Consider the following 24,037-nt stretch of genomic DNA (forward strand, 5'->3'; position numbering starts at 1 on the left):
AGGAACTTAGCAAACTGGCCCTACTCCAGCAAATGCACAGACACATCTTTAATGTTTAGACACGATGACATTATTCACATGCTTAACTTCCAAGGACATGCCTCTCTGTTGTGCTGGAACCAGGCCAGGGTACTCAACACTTGCCAGGCTTGAATCTTTGATCACAGTGCACACTTCACCCCATATCAAAACAGGCTGGTTTCTTTTAATCAAATGGAGGTTTTCACATTTTGTTTAGCCACATTCTATATCTGCAGATTTTAAGATATTTATATTTTTTACTCTATCATGTATTAAATGCTTTCAGTTTCTTTTCCCATAGGAGAATTTAAACACCCATTTTTCTTACTAATTTGTCTACATGGTCTATTAATAATTCAGGGACAAAAATCTGAATGGAACCCAATAAAAGCTCTGTCTAATGTATAATGCCTTTTTCACACCGGCATGGAAGCAAGATAGTTACTTCTCACCAGCGACTCCCACAACATGTTTGTTGTACAAATACAACGTAACAGCGCAAATAATTTCAAAATATTTGCACCCTTGAATGCAGCAGAGCTGGCAGAGCCTATGTGGGAAAATAGTGCACATGCACCACAGAGGACACAAAACATAGCATCAGGAAAGGAGGGGAAGTGACATGGCCAAGCCTTAGGGAAAGATATTAAGCATAAAGGTAGCTGGGGGAACTGGAGATGGGGATAGTCATTTTACTGTCTTAAAAAGAGACAGATATTGATGAGGAAAAAAAAATGGAAGAAATTCATGGAACTACTGAAGTAAGCAAAACCAGAGAGGCTCCTCTATACAACAGGGATGATGTGGGAGAGAACTCCACTGTGGAAGGGCCAAGGAACAGCCTGGGCATGATTTGGATAGTGTGGGCAACATGAATACAAAAGAAAAAAAAAGGGGGGGGGGCGGGCAGGGAAGCAGGCTAAGCTATAATCCTGTACATACCGTACACTTGAAAATGCCCCCACGAGTTTTGAGTATGTAGGTATGCAGAACCACAATACTGTAACAAGAAAAAAAAGACTCTGGAGACCTGCCAGCAGGGCAGAGGGCAGAGCAAGTCCAGGGTGTAACTTAAAAAACTGTCAAAGTCATCTTCAACCTGAAGCAAACAGAAAGCTGGTTAAGATTTCTACAGAGGGAGGGTTGGTTTAGGTTAGTATTTCTGAGAGCTGGTGCAGAAACAAGCTTTTACATCCTGACCAGCTGCAGTCTGCAAAGTTCTAGACAGCAGAAAATCACAGGGAGAGAAGATAGGGACATGGATAAATGCTCTGGCAAAGGGATAAATAATAGATATAGATATAGATAATAGAGGGGATGGAGGTAAGAGCAACCAGAGGACTAGAGCTACTTGCTTTGGAAGATAAAAGAGTTCAGGGCCAACTGCAGAACTGCCCTTGCTTTGTCAGCTCTGCTGCATGCCATTTGAAGCAGGGAAACTGTAATTAAGGGAGATGCCAATTAAAACCAAACCAGCATCATACTGGAATAAGGTAATATGATCAACTGGATCCAGGAGCTAACGGAATCAAAGCAGACAGGGAAATAAGGGACCAAAGCAATCAAAGACTAGAGAGCTGAGTAGCCTCAGTCTAGAAGCATTTCCCCAAGACTGAATTGAGAGAGAAGGTGTCCCAAAACCTTAACTAAGTAATGCACCAGTACCTGTGTCCGGAACATTAAGCTTCTCCTTTCTGTGCTTACATTTGCTGACAATTTTGTGGAATAGGGTCTTTTTCTGAGACTGGAATGAACCTACAGACAACATTAACAATACATACTTTTAATTAGCAGTTTTAAAAAGGGTACAACAGTCACAGTATGTACTATACAACCTCCCCTTCCACTAATACAGGATTCCATTTCATGGGGAAGCACAAAACCTGACCTTCTGCCCAGAATGGACTCTGGAGGCTTTCAGCAGGCTGTACTTCAACCCATTAGCTCCCAATGCTTAAGTGCATACAAAGCATGTTGGAGAATGATGACCTTAGGAAAGTTTAACCACACAATAAACCAAGGGGTTTGCTTGCTTGTTTAAGATACGCTCTCTTTTGGATGTGTACTGAGTTTGGCTGGAATGCAGTAAACTTTCTTCATAGCAGCCTGGATGGTGCTGTGTTTTAGACCGGTGACCAAACCAGTGTTGGTAACACACCAATGTTTTACTTACTGCTGAACAGTGCTTACAGAGCATCAAGATCTCTCTTTCTCACTCTGTCACCCCAACGAGTAGGCTGAGTGCGCAAGAGGTTGGGAGGGGACACAGTTGGGACAGCTGACCCACGCTGACCAAGAGGTATTTCACACCATATAACGTCATGCTCAGCAATACAAGTGGGGGGAGAGTTTTTTCTAAAGTAGTTGTTGCTCAGGGACCAGCTGGGCATCAGTTTCTTGTTGGTGAGTGCTGGCTTTTGCATCACTTGTTTCTTCCCCCCGCTTCACTTATTAAACTGTCTTTATCTTGACCCATGAGGTTTTTTTCTTGCTTTTGCCCTTCCAATTCTCTCCCCAAACCCACTGGGGGAGAGTGAGCAAGTGACAGTGTGGGGACTTACCTACCAGACAGGGCCAACCCACCACAGAATGCAAGAGTTACCTTTGCCTTTTTGGTGACCAGAAATGAGTTTATACTAAGTGCAGAAGTAAAAGCTCCCAGGAGAGGAAGGTGAGGTTATGCCCAGCTCATGGTACCATTCCTGCTTTGATAGCAGAGTCTTTACTAGTAGTACTCGGAAGACATCTTATGTGACAGCAGGCCACAAGTATGCCACTAGCAGAGGTCATCAAGAAGCTATCCTTTGTCTCGCTAACAGAATAAACAGTGATACAGCAGCAACATAGACATAACAGATCAAAGATATAACAGATGCATGATCTCTACACTGCAAAGCCATTTTTATGGAGTTACTTTTCAGAAACTCCACTTCAAAATCTTATTTCCAAAGCTACAGCAGGCAAGCAAGTCTTCAGGCTAGCTCAGAACAGACCAGCCCAAACAGTAATGAGATGTAGTGCAGGTGACAAGACGGCTTATAGTCTAACAAGAGGGTGTCCTTCCCATCTGCAGCTGACCTGGAAGAGGATTCTACCCAGCACAAATACCAGCCTCCTCCACTCCTCCTCATCCTTAAAAGGAACCAGACACACACATTGGCTATTGAGACACAACTGCAACCGTGTACTAACACCTGATCAAGGTAAGTCTACATCACGCATCTGCCATTTGCCATCGCTGACTCTCTATACGCAGGGAAGGAAGGAGAAAAGTGTGTAGCATATGGAAGAAGGATCTAGTCTTATGAGGAGAAAACCATTCACAGACACTAGGCTGTTTGAGTAATATTGAAAATTACTAAGAGAAAGCTAAAATCCAGTCAGAAGCAGGCACAGAAACCCTAAAATTTCGTACATGCTGGCTTATGGCTCACTGCTACTTGGGTTTTACTACTGAAGAAGTCAAAACTTTGGGAGAAGATTAATAATCTCCCAAACCCCTAGAAGTCAAACAACAAACCAAGTGAAGTCCAAGCGAGACACCATCTTAGACAACATCAGCTTGAATCTGAATAGCTTCACTAGAACTTGTACAGAAAATATCAGAAAGTTCCACAAAAGAGGCCATATTCACTCAAACTGATTCAAGTGTTGTTCTGCAAATTTTATAATAGCTTCCTGAGTGTATCACAGAGTTGGAAAAGCAGTCTAGTGTCAGTGCAATAAAAATGCCAAACAAGGAATGAAAAAGCTCAGGCAGGTTGAGGGAAAGCCTAAGTGAAAAGACTGAGCTTTTCTGAAAACTAAGGTCAAACACTTCATCCACATCAACTGTCTTCCCACAACAGTTCCACAAGAAGACAGAGGTAGAGGTACATAACTAGATGATTCTTATTACATTTTTATTGTTTTTTAAAAATTAGAAAATTAGTGATTTTTGCAGGTGCTTGGAATAAGCAACACATTACATAGTATCACAGAAGTCTCCATTTCTACAGCTCAGCCTGCACCCTATAGACCATTTCAATCAGTATTGTAGACTGTCAGCCAGTGCCAGCAACTCTTAAGCAGAATAACTGAGATGAAAAATTAAAAAAAAAAAAAAAAGATGGCAAGCATTGCATGAAGTAAGCATGTCCTTCATCTCTTTTCTACCATCCAAGGCACCCTTGTCATAAGCTTGTACCTGTGACATGCAGGGTACTCCGAGGCACACACCACTTCCATGTAAAATTTTGCTCCCAAATGAAAAATCCAAGGACACTGACTTCAGTGGGTCAAGAGAAGCTGCCTTTTCAAAAGAAAAATTCCAATTTCCTACCCTTTTAGCTGTTATTCCTGTAAGGCAGTGCCCATTTACACTTGAATACCCTTTGGCCATGAATGCAGTGAAAGAGAAGATGGGCTAATAGCTAAATAGGTCAACATGTCATACTCAGACCTGAGAATGTAACTTCTGACTCCATGAGAAACTTCATCCACACTCCCTGCCTGCACTATGTAGAGTAAACTAGAGGATATGCTCACTGTGCTCTGTGAAAAGCCAAATTACAATCAATCATTCTCACACTTACACATACAGATTGTCTAGTAATTACTGAATAGACTATCTGGCAGTAATTCGAAAATGGCCATATCCCATCCTGCCTTTAGATTAAGGCCTAAGCCAATGAACTACCAAATACAGGATCTGTGCATGGCATATTCAGGTATGAAAACCAGAGCTTTTCTTTTAAGGGAAATTAACTGAACTAAACCAATATGGAGAAGGCAAAATGTAGTCTGGACCGGAGAGGACATCTGCATGTAGGAAAGGCTGAACAAGGGGGCATTCCTGAGATCATGTGCTGGTTTTGGCTGGGATAGAGCTAATATCCCTTTTCAGGCTTCCCCAGGGTCACAGTTTAGGCACACTCACCCATGCAGGAGTTCACAGGACGGAGGGCCGGGCTACACCTGCTTCGTGGGGACAGCAGGCGAGTACTGTGAGACTTCGAACAAATGCCACTTGTCAACATTCAATCCAGACAAAATCCATAACTGGAAAAACTAACTAACCTAAAAGGCTTGCTGTTAGGCAGCGGACCCTGGATGTGATTTCATATAGAAAGTTGAAAAAAAAACTTTTAATGTTAGTTTACATGCTATTGTTGTAGCGCCATCTGCAAGCGTAAAGTAAGTTCTTTTCTCCTGCTCCTTGTTCTCTATTGGAAATATTTGACATGGCTCTTCCTTTCCCTCGCACTTCAGCAGTTGCCACAGGATTTAAACACCTGCTAATCCCTGGCTTGTCCATTGTGCTCACTGAGGGCGGTAAGGATCCCCTCCTGGGAATACTTGCTATGGCCAACGGCAGCTGCTTCAGAAAGCAGCAGGCAAGAAAATGAACCCACCATACATAATGAACCATAACTGCATTTCCTCCACATTTCTGCACATATGCTCCCTCTGTTCCCACAAAGTTCCCTATTTTAAAGGGCCTGATCAAATAAAGAACACTTCAACATGATCATAAGAAAACCAGGACAAACAGATTTGTCTGTGTATTTCTGCATCTCTCAGGAGGAAGATGCTGTATTTTTAGGTCATGATCTTTGGAACACTACGGCATGAGATCTCCAGGCATCTGAATGCTTTGACCCAAGCAAAAAAAAACCCCTGAGCTAAGACCAAGAGGAATGCCACAAAGAAGCATCCGTTTTAAGTTGATGCTTTATTTCTAGTCCTAGAGGCCACAGACAAAAAAAAAATTGTAGACAACCCCTTTCCCAAATAAAAGCACACTATGCATTCCTCTCCCTGCCTTCCCAAAATGAAAGCTTTACTGAAGTGCTTAGTGTATAAGTGAGCATTTCTTCACAGCACAAGGCAGAAATAATGACTATGCCTGTTGCTCATTTTTGCATACAAGCGGCTTAGTGACTCACTGCAGACTGCTGACTTCTGTGTGGTGGGATGTTTTGGCACATATGCCATTGGAAAGAAGAAAAAAAAGAAATCGGTCACAGCTCCAGCAAATGTCAGAGCAGGCCATCTGCGCTGATTCAGTGTAGCTGTATTTTTCAGCCATTTTATGACATTATTATTTTATATGCACGCTCCCAGTTCAAAATGCTTGAGGTAGAATTTGCCAGAGCATTATGGCTTATTCAATCCTGCTCTCACTGATGGAAGACCCCATTAATTTCAGGAGGAGCAGAATTTGGACAATTTGGAAAGCTCTGGGGAAAAAATTGCCTCGCATTTAAGAAAGTTCAAATTTTCCCTTATATATGTGCATTTGAAACAGCTTTCACATGACAGGGTTCTTCAGGTGTTTTTATATGAAAAGAACTGGCTGAAGTGAGGACTGGACATGACAAGCACAATTTTCCACTTAGGGGTAAGAAAACATCCTGGCGCTCTTGGCTGTTTGAGTTAGGTAGCAGATCAGGCCTCTTGTAGGTATAGGTTAATGACATTTGACAGAAAATCAATCTGGCACCATTTACTCCAAAATAAAACATATTAAGGTATACAGCCCTAGTTACGGTGGGGGGGAACACCCCAAAACCAACGAACAAAAACATTTCTCCATTTTTATTCACGTAACATCCCGGGGAAGGTTCAGCATGCAGTACTCCAACCTACTTTCCAGATTTTATATATAATTTAGTAGGCACTGATCTGTAGACTGCAAAAATTAAGTACTTAACTGAGAACTGAGAACGTCTGGGAAGTTTATGATCCTGCACATAAAAAGCAGGGAATGATTTTAAAGAGTGTTTACTAAACCTACCCCTAGTGATTATTATCTGGCATTTGGAAACACGCAGAGGCCCCGACTACTAGCAGGCGCTATTTGTGCTGGACATCTCTTCTAATTACCTTACAGACAGAGACAACCCCAAGGAAGAGCAAAGCAGCAGAAACAACTCCACATGACACGGTAACACAGAGCACAGCAGAACAAAGTTAAGGTCTCCTATATCCCAACAGTCACACCCATAAGACTATATTGACCCTTTACGGTTCACACTCATCACATTGCAAGAATAAGATGTTACTTTTGTTTAATTCTGATGGTACAAAACCCCATGATAATTCAAAAAACCCAGAACCATTCCAAACCAAGCTCCACCATTTTGAACAACATGCCATTTTCATTTCCTGCAATACTTGCAGAAGCCTGGTATGCAGATCTGTATGCTTAACACCTTTGGAGGTCAGTATTCTCTAAGCATCTTTGGACTCATCACAGTTCACAGGCAAGCCACAGCATGACAAGGCTGAATGGCCTGTCAGTACACCACAAATTAAATTGAGGATTCAGCTTAATGAATATTTGGCTTAGTTGGACCAGTTTCCCTATTAAGCTAGTAAGCTTGCTTGTATGCAATTTCGTTCAGGTTGCTTCAAAGCCACAACTCACATTCTAATTTTAAGCATCTGAACAAAACAGAACAAGTTAAAATCGACCCATTGACATGGAATGTTTACTTTTTAGCAATCTTTCTTTTCCAAAAGAAAAACGGTTTGTCGGAAAGTTTTTCAGCCACTTCTTGAGAGCTGAACTTCACTCTCCAGGGAGCTGGAATGACTGACACAAGCTGACAGCTTGCCGGGGTAACTTGAGCAAATTCAGCATTGGTTGAAATTAGGAGCAGATATCACTAGCTCTGTCTGGATTTAGTTTGGGGCTGCGGTTAGATGTTCACTACAGAAACAACAGTGTCACTATCAGATATTCCTGCCCTGGGGCTGCTTGTTGCAACCCCACAGCTCAGTCAGTGGAAAAGTTCATGTGACTGTTTACCATCTGCTTCAGTGCAAATCAGCTGGCTTAGTTTAAAGACGCCTTTTTGTCAGCTAGAGGCAAATGCTCCATAGCCTCCTCCACAGGGCTGTGCCAAAACTACTTATATCAGGCTTCTAACCTGCCTGCAGTTATGCTTCTGACCTTCCCTTGAGGCATGGCCAAATATATTCCAAAGCTCTTTAAGTGATGCAAACGGATGAAAATTAAGCTTTTGCATATGAACCTAGCCAAAAGCAGAATGCCATTCTGGGCTACCTGACTTGAAGTAGCATTCTAGCGTGCCATTCCCAAACAATGTAGGGCCTGCAAATTTTTTAAACATACAGACACTTGAACAGGTAAATACTGTAGTGAGAAATCCAAGGAGCTGCTATTACAACTTCAACTGCCAGATCACGGTAGATGAAGAGATCTTGTTCCCAACAGATGTTGCTTAATTAACCACTGTATTATCATACTGTAAAGCAATTAATTCATGCTCGTTGAAGAAGTTCTGTCAAATACATAGCATAAAAAAATGAAAGGCATTTGAAGTCAGAACTCACTTGGTATTAGCAGAAGTCTAATTTTGCAAAAGCGACACTTCCACGTCTAATTATATAAGTACAAAAATCAATACCAAAATTGGCATGCACTAGAAAAGAACAGCTGCTCAATCCTGCATACTGTCATGTGTGTAATTTGTGAAGCATTCAAAAGGCATAGATCTAATCCAGGGTCACCTGGTGAAAATAGCCATATTAGATCTGAAAACCTGTCAGTCAGTGGAACTACCATAGTAGCAGAAAAGGAAACCAGCTTCACATTGTGAACTGTGCATAATGAGGATTCTTTTGAGCATCCTTTTGTCTTGTAGAATTACTGGTACGTCATTCCTTCATTTTCTGATCCTTCTGTATGTATGCATCAGTACTTCTGCCACAGTCTAAAAGCAGCTTTCCCTACCATATTCTCACTTCTCTATCACCTCTGTGTCACAGGTTGTCTGTATACAAAACAGCCAAATATGTCATAAGTTTCTCCCTTCAAGAGCATCAGAAACAAAGCTGGGTATGGAATTGGTTTTCCTGTCCTCTAACCTTTTTTATCGTGTCAGGACATTTTTGCTCCAAACTTATGATAGAGAGTTAGAATCTTGATGAAAAAAAAAAAATCCAAATGTTTCCTTCAGACACCTCTGGTATCTTATGTTTTAATTTATAGAGCCTAAAATTACAGTGAAATGTAAACTGCCATAAAACTACATTTTGAAAAATGTCAAAAATGATCGTCTGCCATTTTTTCCCCATTTTCTCCTGGGAAAACTCGTCAAATTCACTTACCTTACAAATATTTATGTTTTTGATAAATTTGCTTGCTATGAGGAATATATTTCATGTACAAACTCTAACCAGTTCTACTCCTCATGAAAATCAGGAGTGAAGATTGCAGCCTGAAAACTAACCCAGGTGAGAACCAACTAACTTCAGTGCTAGAAAAATATTTTTGACTTCACACTTTTCACAAATAACAGTAAAGTAAGAACATATAAATTCCTGCGCTTGTCATAGCACTGTTGTTCCTTAAGAATGTATTGCACATGGTAATTTACCTTTGTTGGATTTTGGTTGTTCGGATGAGCCGCTTCCAACCTTTCTCTTTTTCCTCGGAACAGCTGAATTTTTCCTGTCAAAGGTAATAGGACTGTATTGAGGAAGGCTGTTGAATTTCTTTTCAAATTCTTCTTCCAACTTTGCTAAGCTAAAGGGGAAACAAAATCAATCAAATTAAATGTAACTCTGTTTCTGGAGAAAAAATATTGTTTAGGAGCATGTGTGCGTATATAGACACCTATCTACATAGAGAGAGTGGGAAAGAGTTAAGTGCACGCACACTGTAGACACCAAACTAGTATATACTAATCCAAATTTGGGATGAGAATGTACACTCCAGCTTCTGCATTTGTAACTCAGTACAAATTGATTACATTAGTTGCACATATTAAAATTAGAAAAAAGAAATAAATCAGTGTCATACTGGTGACATTTAGTTCTGCTGCACAGATTCATAAAGGAGATTTGTCTGTTTTGTGAGGGGAATGAAAAAAAAGACAATAAAACCAATAAATAAACAAACCAATAAAATAACTTCACATAAAAGTTCTTACACCAGAATGGAAACAACAATTCAAGCCAGAAGAAAATGTCAAACTATTCAATCTTCTGGGGATATTCTAAAACCTGATGCTTTGGGGTAGGAATTAGCTTTGTATTCGTTCTGGGGGATTATATTTTCTCCTCTCATATTTTATTTGTTGTGAGACGAAAAATGCAACTAGCTCATGCTTTCATGAAACGCAACATCCCTCATGCTTCAGACCAACCTGAATGACTGTAACTAGGTTGCCTATAACTCAAGAAATTCACATACAGGGTATTGTTTTTCCTAATAGCCAGATGAAAACAAACCACTCTAACAGGATGGTATGGCATAGCATCTCTGGCTGGAATGACTACGCTGGCTTGCATAAGCACTCTGTTCCAGCAAATTTTTGCAGCCAGGCAGGAGAATAGGAAAGAATTGTATTTTAATAAAAGGCAGTGTGCACAGCTAGGCAGATTATAAATAGCACTGTCAATGATGGGGGAACAGTGACATTTTCTACTCATATTTAATTGTTTGCTATGGGAAAGCTGAACTTGACAGAAGTTGGCATAACTGTTGGAGGGATGGCCCTTACACACTGTACACTTGGAATTATCACAAGAAACATGGCATTTTTCTTTGCTCTCTGAAGCAGCACTTCAAACAAATTGCATTCTGAAAGCTTTGCTACACACAATGATACCTCATTTTATCTCTGTAATCATTACTTCTTTCGGTAAGCAATCTTCCATCTTAAAATACAGCTTCGGCTCTTGGCAGACTGCGTGCATGGTGGGGTTCTTTTGGTTTGTTGCAGTATTTCTTTTTGTGTGTGCGTGTGTGCACACGTTTTGTTTTGTTTTTAAATCACAAAGATACCTGACATTAGTCGTGCTCAGCACTGCTACCTTTCTCTCCCATGCAGATGTTCCCTGACAACCACAAAACAAGCTGATTCTCTGCTCTGACAGCTGTCATGCAATTCCATCCTCTGCCCCAGCTCCTCTCCCGCTGCCTGTTGCCACCTGCCCCAAGGGCATAGGAAGGGCTGCAGCTCTAATTGGGAAGGCCCAACCCTGAAAGCAGTCGAGCTGCCATCCTGGCTAGTAATTTATAGCTTGTGCGACACGGAGGGTGCTGCTATCCCTATGTCAGCGATTCATTATTAAAAAAAAAAAAAAAAAAAAATCATTCACATTGTCATGAATTTTCAGAGCATCTCACAAGCCTGGTTAGACACATGGAGCTGAGCTGAGGTCTTCAAGCTGTAGAGCCTAGTCCTGCCAGAGGATACAGGCAGGTAGAGCACTGCTCGGCACTGGAGGGGGCTGCCCGTGGACACAGCACACCTGGCAGGGACCATCGGGGACGTGTGGGCAGCTACGGACGGAGGAGGTAGGAGGACGTGGGGAGAAAGACATACTTCCAACGGGGTGAGGACCTTCCCCCCTACACACTTACACAAGACGAGGCTGAAAGGTGATTCTGAAGGGAGCAGGAGGAGTTAAGAGGAGCAGGTAAAGCCAGCTCTTCAAGTAGCCAGAAGATCAGGTATGGCAATGAACGGGGAGATGGATACCTTTTCCAGCACTTACGCTCCACAAATTACCGATTCTGCCTTTACAGAATTCACTGAGCAATACTCATTAATGACACGACTGAATCAAGAAGCAAGACTGGTGAGTATGTATTTTCCCCATCCAGCCCACTAATGATGGCAGAACAGTATCTGTCAAATGAATTAACCATTTACACAATTTTCCTAGCTACTTTGAATGAACCATTTGTAACTACAGGGTTTTTTTGGCTAGGAGATACATTCAGTTTTCACACCATTAGGTGTGAGAAGTTTTCAGGCTTTCAATTTAAATTTAAAAAATATTTACAAAACTTATATACAATGCACTAAAAATACAAGAAGCGTTCCATTATTTTTTCTTGGCTATTCCAAGAAAGCAAGACTTGGAGATTTTCATCAATTTAGTATCTTTGTTGTAGAGTGAGCTGCAGCTAAATTTCCCATAGACTAGGTTATAGGAAAGGCTACCACAAGCCTGCACAGAAGAAACATATTACAATTTTAAAGCAGGAAGTGTGGAAAATCTACTCCTTTTCAATTCATTTTCACCCTCTGAATTCAGATAATTAGGAGTCTTCAAGAATTTGCAAGTATGAATGGCTAAGCAGATTTAACAACTATGCCTGCAGTTAAACAGATCTGCAATACTCTGACAAAAATTGTTATTCATATACTAGAACAGTAATTCTGTGTGGCCTTGCTAAATTTTAATGCATTTGTAATCATTAGTTATTCTTCTGATATATTTAATTTCTTCAGGGTATACATGAACAGTTTAAATATCTTGTCTCTACAATGGAAAAATGATCTATTTATCATAATTATTTGCCAATATTAGAACATTGTTTACTCTTCCTCTGTAAGCAATCTCTCCAAGCGGGCAAAGAGTTCTATTCTTTCTAGTCTAATTCTGCTTATGATGACTGAACACCTACATAGAACTTTAAATACTGCTCGCGAAGTGCTCTGAAAATGTAAGGAATCCTCTTTACCACCTCTTGAGCAGGTAAATATTGCACTTTGGTTTTTTCAGAGGTGAGCAAATAATCTCTTTCAAATCTGTTTACAGTAGTGTAAACCAGGAAAGATCTCAAGGAATTACTTTGGTATATAAACAACAGGTATCTAGACCATGACTCATCCCAGCAGGTTTTGTTATTTTAAAGAATTCTGTCTAATTGTGATTATTTGGGTGTTGGATGCAGTTCACTTGGCTGCAACGAGGACGATTCACTCTTAAGTTACTAGGCTGACCTAACTAAAACTTTGAACAGTGTTAAGCTGCAACTTACCCGAAAACAAACTCTTCCTTTGGCTTAGGCTTTTTCAGTTTTTTGTTCCCACTTGTCCCACTTTGGGAAAAAGCCCAGTTTTCCTCATTCCAGCATCCTTCATGATCTGAGGAGTTGCCTTTTCCTGAGCTTCTTTTTCCTGGGATGAAGGCAGAAAATTGTTTCTCATCTTTAGAAAAATGTGCCAAAACAAAGTGGGCTCAGAAGGAACTGGTGTACCCATTCAGTACTGCAACTTATGGTGCTTGACCTTCTTGAAGGGTATTTATTTATTTTAGGCTGGATAATGATGTTATTGGCAACGATTTCCTCCTCCTCACCCCCCACCCCCATCCCGGTTTTTATACTACCTCTAAAGTCAGGATCTCTCGAGGTATAAAGGAGCAGAAAGACATTACTAGATTCAGAGTAATAAAACTTCCCTAAATTACAAACATATTTTTCTTCTCTGACTGTTCTATTTACACATATAAGTCTACTAATTGGAAAAATACATTTCAAGACATCTCACTGAAAGCTTCCAGAAATTATCTCAAATTCATCCTTCCACAAGGTAAAAGGTTCTCGCTCACCACCTACAGCAAAACTAACAGTCAAAGCAAAAGCACAACACATTTGCCTCTTGTAGGACTGAGAACTATGCTCACAACCACAAGAGTTGTTTATATAGAAACAAGCTAATTGTTCAGGGTTACATACAACACAAGTCCCGCATACATCTATCAGCAGGCTGACAAATTAACCAGCAAAGCCTTTGGCCAAAAAGCTAAATCTCAGATCATAAAAAGACGAAAAGGGACAGGTTAAGAGTCTGTGAGGTAAGTAGGAACACAGATGGCAGGACTCCAGACCATCTGCCCTGGACCATGGAGTCCATCCCCTCTACCTGCCCCCAGCATCTCAGGTGACCAGACACAGCATTCCCATCACACACTGGTCAAACTCCAGCTTAAACAAGGACTTTTGTTTTTCCTCCCACTCCAGGCAGGCTTTTGCGGTCCATGCTGTAAATGAAACTCAAAGCCACCCACCTCTGTCCACGTTAGCGCGCAGAGATGTAAGCATGCCCTCTGACACCAGAGTTTTATAAAGAGCACCTTTGCAAGATCTCTCCGATTTCCTGGAGCCACAGGTTTCTATCTTTTTAACACAGTCATTGTCCTCAGTTTTGACCTGTCCTGGTAAGCTTTGGGGTACCACCTCCTCTGTTGGGGTCAGTGGTTCCACTTTAATGTTATCAGAAGCCTCACATGGTACTTCCTTGCTGGCTGCAATAGTAAGGAAATCAGGAGGCTTTGATTCTTTGGTGGTCTCCGTGGGTTTCTCCTTTGATGTTTTCTTCTCTTTCGATTTCACTTTTTTCTTTGGTGATTTTGTATCCAACACGCTTCCCTTCACATTTGAGACAGGGCGGTTTTTTTTGCGGGGAGCTTCTGCAAGTCTCTCAGCACCCCAGTCCCCCTTTGCAACGGCTTCAATTGTATACATTACACTTTCAATGTCTGACTCTGAGGACTGCCTCTTTTGTTTCTTGGGGGTGGATTTTTCATTTGTGTGCCGGTCCAGCTTACTTTTTTTCTTTTTCTTCTTGATCTTTTCTGGCTTTAGCCCGAGGATATTCATGTCAGCCATTGAAAGCTCTGGAGAACAGCACATGTGATCCTTTGTGTTATCATTTCTCTCAAAAGGACTGTTCTCCATTGCAAGACTAGTAAAATCTCTGCATTTTGCAGTTTGTGATTCCTCAGCTTTTGTCTCATCCCGGTTTTGCATTTTCTCCATCTCTGATTGTTCTACTTTTCCTTTACAGGAGTCTTGTGTTGTTGTGTTCTCCAGTTCTTCTACTTCCATTTCTTCTGGAACTTCCCCTCCCACATCTTCCGGTGCTTCCACTTTTGTTTTCCCAGGTTCTTTCACTTTTACTCCTTCTGAAGCAAGGCACATCTAAAACAAGTTTAAAAACAGTGCGATGAAACAAACACCAACTATTAACATTACTTACCTGTATTAACAGGAGCATTACACAGGGAATCTCTCTGGCATCGTAGTTCAGGAAACCGAACTATGCTAAAAGAACAGTACTGAAAAATATGTTGAAGCCCTACTGACACTGATGCGACATGATGATAGCTGAGCAGTAGAATAAGGCTGGCGCGTTCTACCGCTCTAACAGAAAGAGACTCCAACTGATCTCAGTGGTGTTTCTGTGATCCTTTAAGTGCCTTTTTTATAACCTGGAAACCCACTGCTAGATTGATTTTCAGAATACCCCAAATGCAATGGAACAATACAGTATCTCTCACTATTGCCACCGACACGTTACTTGAAATCTCATATCCATAACCCCTTCCGCTCCCAAATGTCCCTATATCATTCTTTCCTCCATTTTCCAAATGGCCCTGAAGGAGGGGGGAAAAAAAGTTAACTGAATGTCAGTAATTGAGATTATTTTCTTTTACTTGAATGTGCGAAATAATTTGGAAGGTAGTAAAAAAGCCTTCCAAATCTTTCATGTCACAGACTTATTTTGCAAAGAACTGCAAAGCAGCAGTGGTTGCCATGGTTATCTCCTCCTGAAGATAACATTAATGGAAACCAAAACCCTCATACTGTCTGAGAACAGCAATATTAAAAAAAAAAGAGCTGAAAAAAGGTCCTTAAACTGCCATGTTCCTGCAGCACTGACTTGGGAGGTCCTCTTGGTTTTGGATCACTTGTAAGCTACACTGACACTGCTACACAGCGTAGTCCTTCACAGCGCCAAGCAATTGCGCTCGGGAAGACATGCTTTCTTCTTCTTACTCTCCCCTCAAAGCCCCCAAGCTGAATTCCCAGTGTTATTTTGTTTTTAAAATGAATGTCAACAAAACAGCCACCTGGAGCAAAACCAGATGGAAGAGGCTTGCTTTGAACTAGATATCAGGAGCTTCCCTATCCTGCAGCTCAGCCCACAGGCCATGTGGTCAGTATGGATGCACCCTCCAGATCACTGGGTTCTCTTTAGTCAATTTTAGATTTCTCAAATCAGCAAGGCATTTTTTCCTTGCAGAATAGAAATATCTTACACCAATATACGTATGAGTCTAACAACAATGACAGAATGCTTTGTAGTAAGTTTCTGAAATTCTTGCTGCACAGGGTAGAAACTCCTGATCTGGTTCAGGTCAAGCTAGGTTGAGCACTGGAAACAACGAAGCTTGGGCAGCATAGCATCTATTAGGAAGCAGGTTAAATTACACAGAGGAGAACCCCACAACTATGCTGAAGTGGGTTCTTGGTGACTTTTTTACTGCACTGCAATGTAAACACAGCCTGTGATTTTCAAAAGCTAAAGACCAATCTTTAAAATGCAACTCATTGGACAGTAATAATATTTTGAGAATTCAACACGCACAGCCCTTGCCAATGGATTTTTTTTTTTTCTTTATACCTTTGTTTCTTCTGCAGTAGCCAATAGTACAGAGGACCACAGATGTGGCTACAAAAAAGCGACTTCTGTTTTGTGAGCTCTAAATAAACTTGCAATTCACAGTCTTTAAGATTGGGAAAGCTTAAAAAAAGAAAAAGCTCAGAAATAGAAGAAATACAACATTTCAATATGAGGCCATTGGTTTTAACTGTTCCCAGAAAGAGGATCTGCTGAGAGTATAATAGCAGAGTTTCTACAGAAGTTATTGACCCCACTTCAAAAAACAGCAGGCATGAAAAGCAAGAATAAATGAAAGCAACTAATGACCCTTAACAGCAATTTGTAATGGCAATGCCCTAATCTGAGTAACAGACTAATCTAGCCCTCTCAACATCTTGTGCCCCCCGGCTAAACCAAACAGTCAAAACCCCAAACCCTAAAACAAGGAATTGAAACAATTTCAACTGTGATTGGAAAGTCCCTTTTGCCACCAGGGTCTGGTACTTCTCAGATGCAGCACACTCTTAGAAATCTCCAAGTTGATGGCTAGTCTGGGGAAATCTTGACTTATGGCACCCAAGCCACGATAATTTATGCTTCTATAAGCAACAGTGTAATTATAACTGTAGCACTGTTCTGTCTTCCAGACTATGGGAATCAACATCATTAACTTCTCCACCCCACTGCACCTGTGGTAATTAGTCACCAGTGTTTTAATATTACCTCTGCCAGCTGAAATAATGCTGATGTTCCACACTGTTTTGTTAAATCAGAAGGACCTGAATGGGATGTACGTGAAGAAATCTAAAGAAAAAACAGAGGGGGATCAAAAAAACCCAACATTCTTTTACCAGCACAATTCTTTTATGTTTACCACACAGCTTTTGAATGGATTGTTTCCTCCCTCTTCCCCAAATTTATTCGTAAGATGATATACTGAAAAAGAAGTGCAGACCTGTGCATGCTGTTATAAATAAAACCCTGCTCCACAATTGCTCCGGTGGTTAATACCACTGGACACTAAAAGGTATTTGCAGATTTGGGGATCTGCTTGTCAGGACTCCCTTTGAAGAGTACGATGAACTGAAGCACACGCTCTCTCACACAGGAACAGACTCCAGTGGCTAAACACGAAATCTACACCAGGATGCAACCCAGCTGGTGGTGTTTCTGAAAGCTTAGTTGGACATTTGATGGCAAAATCATTTCATTGTCATAGCTTAAGAAGGTTACTCCTGCCAGGCTATGGCACTGCCTGTTGGTGTCCTATAGGACATAGAAGAGGGATGCTATGAAACCAAAGTGAAGTAGGAGCCCTTAAGCCTTCTGTAACCTTTACTAGTCCTCAGACTATGGGAGGCTGTCTGGCAAGCAGGTAGCCGATTATTCTGCAGCATCTTTTTCCTGTATCAGGCCATGATCCTCCTCAATACTTTAGAGTGGTTTGTATCAGTTTTAAGCTAGGTGGAAAGAAATTATCTTTTCCTAAACAAATTAAAAACATGAGTCTCAGGATTGGCCACTAGTATGAAGAAGAAAATGTTCTGGTTTTAAGGACATATCCCATAATCTCTCATCAGGCTTGCAGGTTTCTTATACTTGCTTCCTTAGAAACAGGTGGAGTTCTAGGGACTGGGGAACTAAAGTGATTACAACTTTTTAGCTCTCCCTATCTCCCCAAACTCAAGTTTTCATTGCTGTCAACCAACATGGGCCCACAAAGTCGATTTTGCAGAAATCAACCCATCGTTGCCGTAAAGGAAATAAAAAAAAAAAAGGTTAACAATGCTATCTCTTCGTCTCCTGGAAGCTGCAGCTCTTCGCAGCATCTCCCAAGCTCTGACCACTACAGCTCAAGTCTCCAAATGTCGCTTAGAGCCAAGCCTTCGTAGTGCTGTTAGCCCTCTGCGGCAGAAGTGGCCTCCTTGCCTTGCGGAGGTGACGCGCACCCCCACCACTGCCTCCCTTCACGCTCAAGACAAAGCGTGTGTTTAGGCACAGCAAGAGACTCAGCAGAGCTGATCAGCAACAGCCTCCCAGGCTTCAGACTGCAGAGCAACTGCTCCAACCGTTTTTAGAAACTTAGAAACTCTCAGAATTTTTTAGAAAATAATTTAACCCACTTCTGCATTTTATTTTACCACCATCTGTGAAATACTGTGAAATACCAAAAAGGAAGGCATAGGGAAGAGAGGAAAAAAAAAAAGATAAAATTGGTTAATCCACATAGCAGAGAGACGAAGGAGCAGCAGAGCAGTGTGGTGTGCTGAAGCAGACAGGCTCCCACACGCCAGACCCCTGTCATGCCAGCGGCATGGAGAGCGCAGCCCCGTCCCCTCCAGTGCACAGCATCTGTGGTTTGGAGTTACAGCGGCATGGCACAGATGCCTGCCAAAGGAACCTGCAAACCTAAGACACCCTCAAGGTGATAATGAACACAGTTTATTTGGGATGCTCCAAACCAGGTCCTGAACTGCTGTCTGAAAACTTAAGCCGAATTTCTCATATTTTATTTATCCAATTACAATCCAACCTTATGGAGAACTCCAAAACTGGGAGGAAAAAAAAACCAACACCAATAGCACTGATGTCCTACAAGTGCTAGAGACAAGGAGAATGTGCTTAGCACATCTGCCATGCTTTTCTCAGTTTGAGTCAGAGCCTTTAACATTCATTTTGTAGGAATCCATCTGAGCAATCACTGAGAGAGAGATCATGGAAACCTGTCCAACATGCAAACATCACGCTGCCAGACTTAGCTTCACTTTTCTGCACTCTTGTGGACAAGCACCTGTCCTTCCCCCAAATTAGGGCTTCGCAAGCTTCACAGTCACATCACAACTTTCAATGCTGACTTCTGAAAGTCAGGCTGCACTCAGCAACAGCCTTGCCCCAGAACAGCACTACTCAAAGCCTGCTGCTGTCCTGTAAGAGTACACCTCAAAAAATTCTGGTGTCCCTGACTAAATACTACCACCCTTTCTGCTGTCCCAGGGCTACAAGACTCAAATGCCCTTATGGATCACTGATCACAGTTAGGTATAATCACTCTTGCATAGGCACTGCTGACAACATAGTATACACCCACAAACTCTACTACTGCCATGGACTGCCTGTAGGGTAAGGCAGGTTTTCTTCCACTCATCTAAGTCCCTATAAAGTCAGAGAGTAGCATTACTATCCATGGAACAAGGCACAAAATATTTTTATTTCGGTGCTTTCAATCTCTGTCTTTTTTTCCCTCCAAGAGGGATTAACCTCACCAGCAAGAATATATGGCTGGATGCCACTAGATGGGATCCAGAGAACCATTTTCCTCACAGGATGTGATTTTGAAAAAAAAAACCACCAAAAAACCCAAACAAAACCCCCACACCCAAGCAAAAAAAGTGTATGAGTAAGGTTGGTAGCATCCTCCCTTATTTACCTGGAATACAGCATGTATTTTCATCTTTCAATCATCAAGAAGAATAGTATTTGCACACCAAGCCTCAAAGGTTTTTGGGTGATTCATCCATATCAAAGAGGAGACCTCTACAAGATTATATTTAAGAATCACAGAGAATTTCTAGGACTTTTGGGAAACCTGACCTAGTATTCTTGATTGCTGCTGACAGCTGCCAATTTCAGAACTTAATACACTGCTTCAACTTCCAACTCTACATACAGATTCCTCAGAGTCTACTTTTCTTTTCTTGTTCTTGGTCTCCAACTCAGCAATGCACCTTCCAGTGCTTATAACCAAAACTTTACTTTTTGAATCCTGGTATCCAGCTCCTCATGAAGAAGAATGCCATTGTCTCGTCTTTGCTATTGTCCTGAGCATTGTTTTTATTATAGTTATAAGGCTAATTTTCTAAAAAGAAGCATAACTTTTTCTGTGCTGTCTCCAAGAAACTATGCACATTAACAAGTGTATAAGGAAAAGCTAGGTCCCTGGGGCCACTGCCACTGCCTAATTCTCTTGCTATTCCGTTGTTTACTAATTTATGCATCTGGAAATACCAAATTTGATACTAGAGCAGACCTTACACAAGTCATACTTTTTTGGGGAAAAGATACACACATCTTCCCATCGTGATGCTAATCGGTATCACTTTACCTCTGCCAACTGGAAGAGTGCTGACTTCCCACAGTGCTTTACAGGCTCAGTACTTGACAATCGGGAAGTATTTGATAAGATCTAGGTTTTAAATGAACAGAGGAGAAAATATTTCAGTAGCACACAGGGAAGACAGAAAGGAAGGGTGAAAAAGAAGCAGAAAATTAAGGAGTTAGTTAAATCAGCTACTTTTAGATCTTTCTGGCAGAAGGCCCTACTTGAGAGAAGCAATCTCATGCAAGAAACACTTAACAGGCATTTAGAAGTCATTAGGATACAAGCAAATACAGAATTTCTTCCTTAGATTAGGCTCGTGGATTGTCTTCTACGTTTGTATTGTCCACAGCTAATAGTCTATCATGCCCAGTGTTCTGTGTGACTAAGTGAACAAGACATACCAGTTGCTTAAAAACATGAACTCTGGTGGTCAAGGTTAAATAAAATTCTCCCGGCAAGCCTGGGCAGCATTTCCCATTTGGTTAGATAATAGAAGAGGACCATTTGTTCTCACAGGCACTGCTTGTTTCACTTTCTTTAGTTAGAAAAAAGAAGTAAGACCTTGAGTCTGGAGATCAAATCTAGCCTTCTAAGCAGATGTTGGTGCGCCAGCACCAGCACTCAGTAAATAACTACACCGCACTTCAGGGAATTGCTTTCACAGCTAATTTTTTTCTGACCTGCTTCCAAGTGCAGCATTATGAGTTCACCAACACAAGAATTAATCATTATTTCTCATAGTTGATCTTTTTTGGCATGGCATTACATGGTAGTATTTGACCTGGAAGCCTTGAAAAGCCCTAAGATTAGGGGGAAACCACCAGTGTGGCATCCGCCTCACGACAAAAAACATGCTTATGACCATGATCTTTCAGGTGCAAAAATTATCAGCTTAGCCTTTCTCTTTACATTTAATGTCCTTCTTTTGAACTAGATTATTTGAAGAGTTTAGTTTTCAATCATGAAGGAGATTCATTACACCACCCCACCACAAGCCCCCCTGCCAAAATCCAGGACATCCATTTTACTGCAAGCTGTTTAAAATAAGGTGAATAATATTTGAATGTGGATTACTAATAATTTTTAATATTAAACTAAAATCATTCAAAATCCTGGTTTTGCTTTGAGACAGTTCAGTGAACCTGCTCAGGACCCACTGCAGTAAGTGATATTGTACGCTGCACTTGGCACGAAGAGGGCCTCAACTTTTTATCGTTCTACCATAAAAAATTCTCAGCTCTTAATGATTTTTTCACTGCAATATGAAGGGCAGAAAAGGGACAGAAAAACACCCACACACTGAAGTATAACCTGAGAACATGCAGACATATCTTGCCTCCTGATGCACAATGTGAAGAAACAGTAAAGAATTTCATTTTGACAAGAGAATGGGTGCTCCTAACAAAATGCAAGTGAGATCCCTGCAATACTAATAGAAAGAGAGGAAGGCAACATTTCACTTCAGCAAAAAAATCCTCTTCATAGTCAAGAAAACAAACTGCAAGAGACATAAATGTAGAACTCATTCTGCTGAAGTTGCTGGCCAAACATCAGAAATAAGAGGATGGCTGATCAGTTAGCTCTCAGTGCGATTACAGATCTCGTTCCCTGTCTTAACACCATCTTCCAGTTTTAATTATAAAAAATCAGAACCTGTAGTATTACAACCACAAATAGCCCCTTCTTATGTAGAGGTTTAATCTGAGGATCATTAGGATCAAGTTGTTACCTTTTATTACAATGCAGCTCAGCATTTTAGTCACTATATTACATTCTAGTTTGCATAAGAAGCATGTGCTATGGTACCTGCCACTTTTTCATCTCCCTCCTAGAATAGGCATTTCATTTCAACACAGATATTTAATCATTTCAGTATACAGGCAAACAGCAAATATATTTGTCTATTTTACATAACAGCTTTACCTGGGAAGATTACAGCTTTATCTAAGGGAAGGCTGGAAGAGAAGATACTGACTAGCTCTCACACTCCCAATTTCAAGGCATTTTGACTGAAAGTTTTGGATTCAAGCCTTTTGTTCAGCACAGAAATAAACAGAAAGGGTTACCTGCAAGCCTGCTCAAAGTGAGTATGTGAGAAGGCAGCAGGGACAAAATCATCCTCAGGCATGCATATTTCTTAAACGATAGTAACCTACTGGACTAGCAAAGAAAACTCCACCTTGTTGCATGCTGCATGAGATTGTTTTTTTGATTAAATCACCTAAAGAAAAAATTCGGAAAAGCAGCTGAACACTTTGGGTGTTTTGGCTTCATATTGTTTTTCAGATGGTTGAACTAGCAATTTTATTGCTTTCACTCTCCGGAAGCATTTTCTTTGTTTAGTAACAGATGAGAGTTTAGCTAAGTAAGTCTAAGAGGTACTCTTGTTTCTTCTCAACAAAGCAGTCATCACCATCTGTTCGCGTTTGCCAAACACACATCCAGAAAGGCCAAGAGAGCAAGGGGTCCCATCTGCTCTGCTTCCCTCACATGGCAAGGAGGATGACAGCAACCAGCCCATGTGAGCAGACAGCTTGCAAACAGCCACCGCGCTAAGGAACACAGCCCACTGCTCAGAAATCACTGGCCTATATAATGTCTTTCCATAAAGGTACAAATGAGAAGGACAAAAGTAGGACCAAGTATTTGCAAGATCAGAGCAGAACGAGAAAGCCAAGAGCGTAACTTAGCAACACGCCAAATTTCAAAAAGCTCTTAGGAGGACGTCACATCATCTTTGAAGACCTCCAAGGTGCTTGCCCGCGCATCTGCAGGACCCAACAAAGTCCTAGTCCTGGGATTTTCATCATCTGTGGCAAGTCACTGGGCAGGCCTCATTAGCCTTATCCTCAACAGCTTTAATTGACGACTATAGCACTTTGGACAGACAACCAGATGAAAGGCTAACTGAGGCTGTAAAGATGAGAAGAATCCCATGCTACGTCTACATATAACAAGCTGTTTCTGAGTGACAGGGGACTCGTACTCCTGGGGTAAAGGTGTCCATTTTAAATGACAAATCTACTCAATGGGATCGCTGTTTTCACAAAGAGGCACTCTTACTCACCCTGTCGCAAAGGCGGCGCAGAGAGAGGGAACATATGAGGAACACCCAGCCAGAACCAAAACTGAGCTGGGATGGCTGCCAAAAGTCTCCAGGCACATCAGAGCACAGCACACTTCACATTTCTTCACAGGTCTACTTGGCTACTGGCTAAATAACTACTTTCTCTCCCTCTCATTTTTCTTTTGTAGCACTGTACACTGCTGACAGCAGCCTACTGCAAATTGCTTACTATAATTTAGCTTACTAAATGCAGTAATGCGCTCATATAGACAGGACCCAGTAAGAAGTGGCACAGTAAGGAACGGGATTTTTGCCAAACTTGACAAAGACACCCTGTGCAAATGAAAGCCCTTATATTTGAAAGGGCACAAGCAGCTTTAACAGCAGGGGCAGAAAGCTTAAAGAGGTTCTGTAGCACGCTCAATTCTTTTCCCTGGAACAACCCAAATGAAATCAGGCTGCAATCTTAAAAAAATGCCATTGCTATATTGCTATAGATAAAACATGATGCTAGTCACTGCCATTAAGGTTTCACAACAACAGTATAACACAGGAGGAATAACCATGGCCAACAAGGTGGGTGTTTTTGGTGGGATTTTGTTTGTTTGTGGTTTTTTTTCTGTTTAGTTGGGGTTTTTTTTTTGCTTT

General features: G+C 41.3%; 1 protein-coding gene across 20 annotated transcripts in view; it reads right to left on the reverse strand.

Moving 5' to 3' along the window:
- Positions 1 to 24,037, reverse strand: part of BBX (BBX high mobility group box domain containing) — a 148,201-nt gene that overhangs the window by 15,999 nt on the left and 108,165 nt on the right. For 16 of the 20 annotated variants that reach the window (XM_069785567.1, XM_069785564.1, XM_069785573.1 and 13 more), the window contains 5 exons: positions 16,947 to 17,027; positions 13,846 to 14,758; positions 12,815 to 12,953; positions 9,411 to 9,559; positions 1,687 to 1,776 (listed from right to left, as the gene is read on the reverse strand). In XM_069785567.1, the coding sequence (XP_069641668.1) occupies positions 1,687 to 1,776; positions 9,411 to 9,559; positions 12,815 to 12,953; positions 13,846 to 14,758; positions 16,947 to 17,027 (1,372 nt within the window). The remainder of the gene's footprint in view (positions 1 to 1,686; positions 1,777 to 9,410; positions 9,560 to 12,814; positions 12,954 to 13,845; positions 14,759 to 16,946; positions 17,028 to 24,037) is intronic. The other 4 variants (XM_069785560.1, XM_069785561.1, XM_069785563.1 and 1 more) reach the window with 4 other exon arrangements.

Source organism: Haliaeetus albicilla, chromosome 6 (assembly GCF_947461875.1).
Source record: "Haliaeetus albicilla chromosome 6, bHalAlb1.1, whole genome shotgun sequence".
Classification (NCBI taxonomy): domain Eukaryota; kingdom Metazoa; phylum Chordata; class Aves; order Accipitriformes; family Accipitridae; genus Haliaeetus; species Haliaeetus albicilla.